This window comes from Heterodontus francisci, chromosome 12 (genome assembly GCF_036365525.1).
Source record: "Heterodontus francisci isolate sHetFra1 chromosome 12, sHetFra1.hap1, whole genome shotgun sequence".
NCBI lineage: Eukaryota > Metazoa > Chordata > Chondrichthyes > Heterodontiformes > Heterodontidae > Heterodontus > Heterodontus francisci.
This window is the reverse complement of record NC_090382.1, coordinates 85909306-85919305: the sequence shown is the minus strand read 5'-3', so window position 1 is coordinate 85919305 and position 10000 is coordinate 85909306. Positions and strand designations below refer to the sequence as shown.

Here is a 10000-nt window from a genome sequence, read left to right as displayed (position 1 = left end):
TATCCACAGTATACTGCATCTGCCATGTATTTGCCCACTTACTCAACTTGTCCAAATCACACTGGAGCTTTTCTGCATCCTCCTCACAGCTCCCACTCCCACCCAGCTTTGTGTCATCTGCAAACTTGGATATATTACATTTAATTCCCTCATCTATATCATTAATATATATTGTGAATAGCTGGGGTCCTGGCACTGATCCCTGTGGTACTCCACTAGTCATTGCCTGCCACTCGGACCCCCCGTTTATTCCTACTCGTTGTTTCCTGTCTGCCAACCAGTTCTCTATCCATGTCCGTACCATACCCCCAATCCCATGTGCTTTAATTTTGCACGCTAATCTCTTATGTGGGTCCTTTATCGAAAGCTTTCTGAAAGTCCAAAGACGCCACATCCACTGGTTCTTCCTTATCTATTCTACTAGTTACATCCTCAAAAATTTCCTGTAGATTTGTCAAGCATGATTTCCCTTTCATAAATCCATGTTGACTTTGTCCAATCCTGTCATTGTTTTCCAAGTGCTCTGCTATTACATCTTTTATTGTGGACTCTAGCATTTTCCTCACTACTGATGTTAGGCTAACCAGTCTATAATTCCCCGTTTCCTCTCTACCTCCTTTTTTAAATACTGGGGTTACATTAGCTACCCTCCAATTCATTGGAACTGTTCCAGAGTTTATAGAATTTTGAAAAATGACCAGCAATGCATCTACTATTTCTAGGGCCACATCCTTAAGTACTCTGGGATGTCGATTATCAGGCCCTGGGGATTTATCAGCCTTCAATCCCATCAATTTCCCTAACACCATTTCCCTACTTATACTGATTTCATACAGTTCCTCCTTCTCACTGGACCCTATGTTCCCCAACATTTCTGGGAGGTGATTTGTGTCCTCCTTTGTGAAGACTGAACCAAAGTATGTATTTAATTGGATGCCATTTCTTTGTTCCCCATTATAAATTCCCCCGTTTCTGACTGTAAGGGACCCACATTTGTCTTCACTAATCCTTTTTTCATATCTATAGAAGCTTTTACAGTCAGTTTTTATGTTCTCTGCAAGCTTACTCTCATACTCTATTTTCCCTTTCTTAATCAATCCCTTTGTCCTCCTTTGCTGAATTCTAAATTGCTTCCAATCCTCAGGTTTGGTGCTTGTTCTGGCCATTTTATATTTCTCCTCCTTGGATCTAATACTATCCCTAATTTCTTTTGTAAGCCACTGCTGAGCCACCCTTCCTGTTTTATTTTTGTGCCAGACAGGAATGAACAATTGTTGTAATTCATCCATGTGCTCTTTAAATGCTAGCCAGTGCCTATCTACTGTCAACCATTTAAGTAACGTTCCCCAATCTATCATAGCCAACTCGCGCCTCATACCTTAGTAGTTTCCTTTATTTAGATTCAGGACCCTAGTCTCGGAATCAACGCTCTCTCTCTCCATCTTAATGAAGAATTCTATTATGTTATGGTCGCTCATCCCCAAGGGACCCGCACAACAAGATTGTTAACTAATCCTTTCTCATTACACAATACCCAGTCTAGGATGGCCTGTTCTCTCGTTGGTTCCTCAATGTATTGTCCCACAAAACCATCATGTACGCACTCCAGGAATTCCTCCTCTGCAGTATTATTGCTAATTTGGTTTGCCCAATCTATATGTAGATTAAAGGCACCCATAATTACAGTTGTACCCTTATCGCATTCATCCCTAATTTCCTGTTTAATGCCATCCTCTACATCACCACTGCTGTTTGGAGGTCTATATGCAACCCCCCACCAACGTTTTCTGCCCCTTGTTGTTTCTTAGCTCCACCCATATGGATTCCACATCAGAATTCCCTGAGCTAATATCCTTCCTCACTATTGTATTGATTTTCCCTTTTACTAACATCGCTACTCCACTTCCTTTCCCTTTTTTCCTGTCTTTCCTAAATATTGAATACCCTTGGATGTTTAGTTCCCATCCTTGGTCACCCTGCAGTCATGTCTCCGTAATTGCAACTATATCATATCCATTTACATCTATTTGCACGGTTAATTTGCCTACCTTCTTTCGAGTACTCCACGCATTGAGAGACAATGCCTTTAGGCTTGTCTTTTTAACATTCTTAGTCATCGTAGCATTATTTCGCACTATGAACCTATTTGTTTCTTGCCCTTGATTTCTGTGCCTTCCACTTTTGACTTTTTGTTTCCTGTCTTTCTTTTCTATCTTTATTTCCTCCTCCTCCGTCTCCCCGCTCAGGTTCCCATCCCCCTGCCATTCTAGTTTAAATCCTCCCCAACAGCACTAGCAAATGCCCCCGCGAGGACATTGGTTCTGGTCCTGCCTGGGTGTAACCCGTCCCGCTTGTACAGGTCCCACCTTCCCCAGAACTGGTCCCGATGTCCCTGGAGTCTTAAACCTTCCCTCCTGCACCATTTCTCCAGCCACGCATTCATCTGGTCTATTCTGCTATTCCTCTACTCATTAACATCTTCCACAGGAAGTAATCCTGAGATTACTACCTTTTGAGGTCCTGCTTTTTAATTTAGCTCCTAACTCCTTAAATTCATCTTGCTGGACCTCATCTCTTTTTCTACCTATGTCGTTGGTACAGCCATGTACCATGACCACTGGCTGTTCACCCTCCCCCTTCAAAATGTCCTGCAGCTGCTCCGAGACATCCTTGACCCTAGCACCAGGGAGGCAACATACCATCCTGAAGTCTCGTTTGTGGCCACAGAAACGCCTGTCTGTTCCCCTTACAAATGAATCTCCTATCACTATGACTCTCCCAGTCTTTCTCCCCCACTGCTGTGCAGCAGAGCCATCCGTGATGCCATGAACTTGGCTGTTGCTGCTTTACCTGAGAAGCTATCTCCCCAACAGTATCCAAAGCGGTGTATCTGTTTGAGCAGGGGATGGCCACAGGGGACTCCTGCACTACCTGCCTGTGCCTGCTACTCCGCCTGCTGGTCACCCATCCCTTTTCCGCCTGTGCAGCCATTACCTGCGGTGTGACCACCTCACTAAATGTGCTATCCATGACGTCCTCAGCATCGCGGATGCGCCACACTGGAAGTGTCCCTGATTTCCCACATAGTGCAGGAGGAGCATATCATGGGTGCGAGCTCTCCTGCCATGACTTACCTTGAGACTAATTACTCCAAATAAAAAATACTAATTACAGTCGGGTCCATGTTCTACTCCAAGCACAACCCACTACAATCTAAAGTTCTTAATAACTTACACTAATTAAAAAAGAAGCACACTTTAGTAGTACTCACCTTATCACTTATACAGTAGGTTTTGAGGTTTTTTCCAAAAAAAAACTTTCCCCTTAGTGCATTTAAATAGCTTAAAAAATAACAGCTGTTACTTATCCAACCAATCACCTTGCAGATTTCCCATGATGTCACTAAGTATTTTTCCCCCCTCTTTCGAATCTCCGCACGCACCGGCATAGAGAGAGAGAAAGCCTTTCGCTGCTCCAGTCACCAGGTAAGTAAGGGCCTCGAGCCCCGCTCTCTGCTTTTCAGGTCCCTTCACTACCTTTCACTACCTTCATCTATGTTCCTCGTTACTTCAAAAAATTCGATCAAGTTGGTCAAACAAGATCTTCCCTTAACAAATCCATGCTGACTATCCTTGATTACCTGTGCCTTTCTAAGTGAAAGTTTATCCTGTCTCTCAAAATAGATTCCAATAATTTGCCCACTACTGCTCGAGCTCGATGCTTTTGTGTTTGGAATTAGAAAGGTGCAGATATCTCTGAACGTTTTGGGGCTGGAGGAGTTTTCAGAGCTAGGGATGGGCAGGGCAAAGGAGGAATTTGAAAGTAAGGATGAGAATTTTAAAATTGAGGCATTGCGTAAAGGAGAGCTAGTGTAGGTCAACGAGCACGGAGCCGATGGGTAAATGGATCTTGGTGCGAGTTAGGACATGGGCAGCAGAGTTTTGAACTACCTCAAGTTTACTAAGGGTAGAATGTGGGAGGCCAGCTAGGGCTACATTAGAATAATGAAGTCTAGAGGTAACAAAGACAGTTGCCAAGGAGAGGGATGGAGTTGGAGGCTGGGTAACAAAGTTTGTGGTAGGGACTAAAGACAATGGCTTTAGTCTTGCCTATATTTAGCTGGAGGACTTTTCTGCTCATCTAGTACTGGTTGTCGGACAAGCACTCTGATAATTTAGAGACAGTGGAGGGGTTGAGAGAGGTGGTGAGGTAGAGCTGGGTGTCATCAACGTAAATGTGGAAACTAATGTTGTTTTTGGATGATGCGGTCCTATTTTTTGTGGTACAGTAGTATTGGCACTATTGTTATCTCAAAATTTGTATAATAACCTTAAGTTGGTAATGACTTTTGTTTAAAGTGTGGTTTTACAGAATAATTGATTTTTTTTTTAGTTCTGATTTGACAGATTGCATTCGATTTTAGTGGTTCTGCCATCAAAACCACCATATTAACTACTTATACCATGCTTGTGAAGTTTGTAGCATTTAATTATGCCTTGTAGTTTGTGGGTTTTGCACAGCAATGCTAGAGCTACTTTCCAGCTCCCCAGTGTATCATGCTTGTCCTAACTATTTTCTGCTCAGCTGTCAACTGAGAGTTAGTTGTCCTCTTACATGTCTTCTTTGGCCTCCTTATCTCGAGAGACAATGGATAAGTGCCTGGAGGTGTTCAGTGGTTTGTGAAGCAGCGCCTGGAGTGGCTATAAAGGCCAATTCTAGAGTGACAGGCTCTTCCACAGGTGCTGCAGAGAAATTTGTTTGTCGGGGCTGTTACACAGTTGGCCCTTCCCTTGCGCCTCTGTCTTTTTTCCTGCCAACTACTAAGTCTCTTCGACTCGCCACACTTTAGCCCCGTCTTTATGGCTGTCCGCCAGCTCTGGCGAACGCTGGCAACTGACTCCCACGACTTGTGGTCAATGTCACAGGATTTCATGTCGCGTTTGCAGACGTCTTTAAAGCGGAGACATGGACGGCCGGTGGGTCTGATACCAGTGGCGAGCTCTTGTGTCTTGAGTACAATGTGTCTTTGGGGATCCTGCCATCTTCCATGCGGCTCACATGTGCCCTGTAAGATAGTAATTGAATTTTGGGATTCAGTACATCAAATGAATCTCTTGCCCAAAATACTGCTTTGTGTCTGTAATGCAGAGAAATAATGCACAATGGAGAGAAAACTAATTTGTGTATAGCTTTACCAATATTTATAGTGTATGCAAAATTCAAGTTATAAAATGGTCTTTCAAACACTGAATTGCTTTTAGTGGTGAAAAGAAGAACTGATCTCTATCTTTAAAACATCAAGAGGCAAGCTTCAAATTTTAGGTGATGATTGAGTAGAATTTTGTTTCCCCACAGGCTTTTTTTATTCATGGAATACCAGAGTTGCTGGCCAGGTCAGCATTTATTGCCCACTCATAATTGCATTAATTGAGAAGGTGGTGGTGAGCTGCCGCCTTAAACCACAGCAGAGTGTGTGGTGTAGGTAGAACCATAGCATTGTTAGGTAGGGAGTTCCAGGATTTTGACCCGGCGATGATAAAGGAACTGCAGTAAATTTCTAAGTTAAGACGGTGTGTGACTTGGAGGAGAACCTGCAGGTGGTGGTGTTCCTATGTACCTGCTGCCCTTGATCTTGGTTGTTGAGGTCCTGGTTTGGAAGATCCTGTCGAAGAAGCCTTGGAGAGTTGCTGCAATGCAGAGTTCTGAAACAGTTTCTTACCAAAATAAATTAAATGCAATAATGATTAACTTATTTTTAGAAAGACATAGTTCTGCTTTTGATGGTTCAGTTGCTAAGTGCACTAGTGAATGTAGGTTTGAACTAAACAGACCAGATAGATGCCTGTACCAAATTAGCTGATCTTAAGTAAGTGTCACTACTGAATTTAGTAGATGAAAAATCTGCTCGGGCTCCTATGTCTGTTCACTCGTCAGTAACTCCAGCTGGAAAGCATGTGTGGATTCCTGTAAGAACAGGATCGAGCTCAGCTGTAATGTCTCCTTTGTTGAATAGCCTACTGACTCACTTGTCAAGTTTCACGTATGATGAACAGCCAACTGGGCAAGGTACTAGACAGGGACTGCACCTTTGGAACCTAGATCAGCATTGGTCTCAGGATATAACAAAGAAAATCAATGAGGGAAAAAACAAATGACAAAGCTGGATTACAATCTGTTCAGGAATAGGACTGAATAGGACTGACTGTTACATGACTAAGTGTAATATAAATATAGATGACCTATTGATTATGATTCTCCCAATCTTGCTGGATCCATAAAATTTCTATCTGTGAAAGCCAGTTGATCAATATTGACATTCTGGAGTTTAGTTCAATTATTTTCAGGCAGTTTGAAAATGTTTCATCATTATGCCTTGGAAATTCAACATGTTGTTTAATTCATTTCCCTCAACAAACTGAATATATTTGGAAATTTTCACAACAATGAAACTTGTATATTGTCTGTTGGAATCAGAAAGAACTTCTTTATACATGTCATCAGTGTGTCCAAAAGCACTTCACAGCTAATGAAGTACTTTTGAAATGGAATCACTGTTGAAATGTAGACAAATGAGACTGCAACATCCCACAGACAACAGTGAGATGAACAGCCAGGAAATCTGCTTTATTAATATTGGGTGAGAAATGAATGTTAGCCTGAAAACTATCCTGCTCATTTTCAAATAGTGCCATGGACTATTTTACATCTACTTAAGAGGGTAGACAGGATCACAGTTTAACACATCATCCAAAACACAGCACCCCTCTCAGTACTGAAGTGTCAGCCTAGATTATATGCTCAAGCCTCTGGAGTGGGATTTGAATCCAGAGCCTTCTAGCATAGCCGTGTAAGCGCTGCCAGTGAACCTAAACTGATATCATAGTAGGCTTGGAAAGCCAAATGGGTTTTTCTCATATCCTGTATCCACCCAATCTTACATCCAGTGCAGTAAAATGGCTTGTCTCCAATTTTCCTCAAACTCCAATGCAAACTCTTTGCATTTCAGTGGGACTTGGTGTGCAGCAATGACTGGAAAGGGCCATTTTCTATGTCAGCATTCTTCGTGGGAGTCCTGGTTGGTTCCTTTTTTTCTGGACAGTTATCTGACAGGTGAGTTCATTTCCTTTATTTAACTCTGCCAGAAAAAGTTTTTAGCCCTATGCAGGCGATAAAAATAAAGACTTGTGGGAGTTTAATCTAGGGGCTGAGTGTGTTGCATTCCCTTCAATCATTATTTTAAGTTGTAGGTTTCAGAAGGCATGTGAGGTGTTTGCTGCAGGCCGATGGGGTCCTCAAAAAATTTTCAAAAGCCTGATCCGATGATGTCATTCAAACCTCAAATTGTGTCTTGCGAATAGTGCAAAATACTGATTGCACTGGGGAGAGCTGTGGCCATCTGGATCCAGGACTAGATAATGCACAGCAAGATAATTTTATTTAAAACTTTAATGGATTCCTTGTAGGCCAAGAGGATCAGGAGTGCTTCTCTGGGTCCCACAAGGAAACTTGAGCCTTCCCTGTCCCAGACTGCTCCCCCTTCTTCTCACCGTGACCTACTTTAATGCAGAGGACCCTTTTCTCTCTGGTTTCCCAATGGTGACCTCACGCTGCCTGAAATCTCACTTCCACTATTCAGTCTCCTCGTCCTTCCTCTGGGTACATATGGGAGTCAGTCCTGGAAATGGTGATGAGGGTAGCAGGTTAAAATGGCTTGTGATTCCTGCTGTGGCCATGCAAGCTTGTCCGTTGCCCTAGCTTTGCTCTCTTCCTACCCCTCTCCATCCACACACGTGACCCAATTTAATTTGGGACTGTTATTTACTGCAGAATTTGGTTAAATATTTCTTATTGATTTTGTATTCTTGTGCTCGGGATATAAAAAGAGCAGATAAAATGATTGAGACAGAGTGAAAAGGTATTAAAATGTATTAAAATGGGTGACTGTACTTAAAACCTGATGAACAGGTTCCTGTGTTAGATATAATCTGGATTGTAGAAATGCAATCTTATGTGTTCGTCTCCTGTATTTTACCAAATATGTTAACCCTTTTGTTACTATCACAAAGATCTGATTTCACCTCCTTAATTCCTGTCCTTTGTGTTTCACTTTGTCACATTACAAAAGAATTTGTGTATAAGAATAAAAGGACAATGAATATTTATAAAAGCCATTTTATTTCCATATCTGACGATCAGGTTTTCTCGATACAGATTTGTGACTGTTTGTTTGTGTGAATTTACATGTGTTCAAACCTGGATGTGCATATATATTCACGCCTGTACATGAGTGGGAGTTTTGATATTAAAAAATTGGGACGTGGGCAACCATGACCATTTATTGCCCTGAGAGGATGGTTGGATGATTTTTACTTGAACTGTTGCTGTCTTTATGGTGATGGTGTTCCCACAATGATATCATGTAAGAGGTTCCAAGATATTGACCAGTGGTGAAGAAGGATTGGTGATATATATTTAAATCAGTTGTGTTATTTGGAGGAGAACTTGGAGGTGATGGTGTTCCCCTAACATTATTGCTTTTATTCTTCTTGGTGGTAGAGGCTGGAGGGGAAGGAGGTGCTGTGAAAATAACCTTTGAGTGCTACATCCCATACATCACACATACTGCAGCTATAGTACACTGGTGATGGTGATTGTATATACTGCAGATATAATACATTGATGCCAGTCAAGGGAACTGTTCTGCCTGAATATTTTTGAGCTTCTGGAGTATTTTTGGGGCTTCACCCATCCAAGCAAGTGATGAATATTCCATCATACGCCTGACTTGGGTCTTGTTGAGAGGCTTTGAGGTGTTAGGAGGTGAGCCACTCATTACACACTACTTGACCTCTGCTCTGCTCCCAGCTATGGTGTTTATATGACCAGTTTAGTTAAACTTCTGATCAATGGTGACCATCATATGTTGATGATGGGACATTCAGCAATGGTGATGGCATTCAAGCTCAAGGGGAAATGGCTGGATTTTCAATTGTTCCATGTAGTCATTATCTGACACCTGTGTTGCATGAATGTTAGCAGCCACTTGTCAGTACAAGCCCAGGTGTTAACTGCTGTAGACCCAAGCATGGACTGCTTCATTATTGGATGAGTTCTGAATAGAGCTGTCGACTGTGGAATCATCAACAAACAGCCCCACTCCTAATGTTATGATGGAAGGTAGATCATTGATGAAGTAGTTAAGGACATTTCCTTGAGGAACCCTTGTAGTGACATCCTGTGGCTGTGATGACTGGCCTCTTGATAACTACAATCATCTTTTGTGTTAGATGTAACTTCAGCCATTGGAGGGCTTTCCTGTTGAATCTCACTGACCTCTGTTTTGTGAAGACCCCTTGGTACCATAGTTAAATGTTACTTTGCTGAGGACAGTTACTGTCATCTCTTCAATGATATTCGTCTCTTGCATTCATGTCCAGATAAAGGCTATGATCAGGTCTGTACCAACTTGATTTGGTGGAATATGAAGAGAGCATTGGTGAGCAGGCTATTGACGTGCATGTGTTACTTGATAGCACTATTGATGACTCAGCCCATTGCTTTACTGGCCTCTGCTAGGTAAAGGTTGGTATGCCAAATAACAAGAGCACCATCCTTGTCAGCAGCTTCGATGATGATTTTAAGGTTGGACCTAAGAAAATAGAGTGCTGCAAGTTCAGACAGATGTAGGTTAGAGTGAGTGAGAGGAGCAGATGTCACGCTGGCAGTTCTCAATGAAAAGGTCTCGAGAGAGTAAGGGGCCATACAGAGGGGTCCAGATGGTGGGAGCATTCTGAAGACGGGTAAAAGGGAAGACATCTGACCAAAGAAGTGGGTGCAGAGGCAAAGACGAAGGACAAGAGCTTGAAATTCATTGAGGTGGGGCATAAGGAAATGAAGCTGAGGCCTTTGCTAAGGACAGATTGTTCAGGGTTAGAGAGGGGGAGGTCAGAAGGTATTGTGAATACACGGTAAGGAGTGAAATTAGAAGGGAGGATGGAGT

General features: G+C 42.4%; 1 protein-coding gene across 1 annotated transcript in view; it reads left to right on the top strand.

Moving 5' to 3' along the window:
* LOC137375971 (organic cation/carnitine transporter 2-like) overlaps positions 1-10000 on the top strand; it is a 151566-nt gene that overhangs the window by 16190 nt on the left and 125376 nt on the right. Inside the window, exon 2 of the mRNA XM_068043786.1 lies at positions 7007-7108. Coding sequence (XP_067899887.1) covers positions 7007-7108 — 102 coding nt within the window. The remainder of the gene's footprint in view (positions 1-7006; positions 7109-10000) is intronic.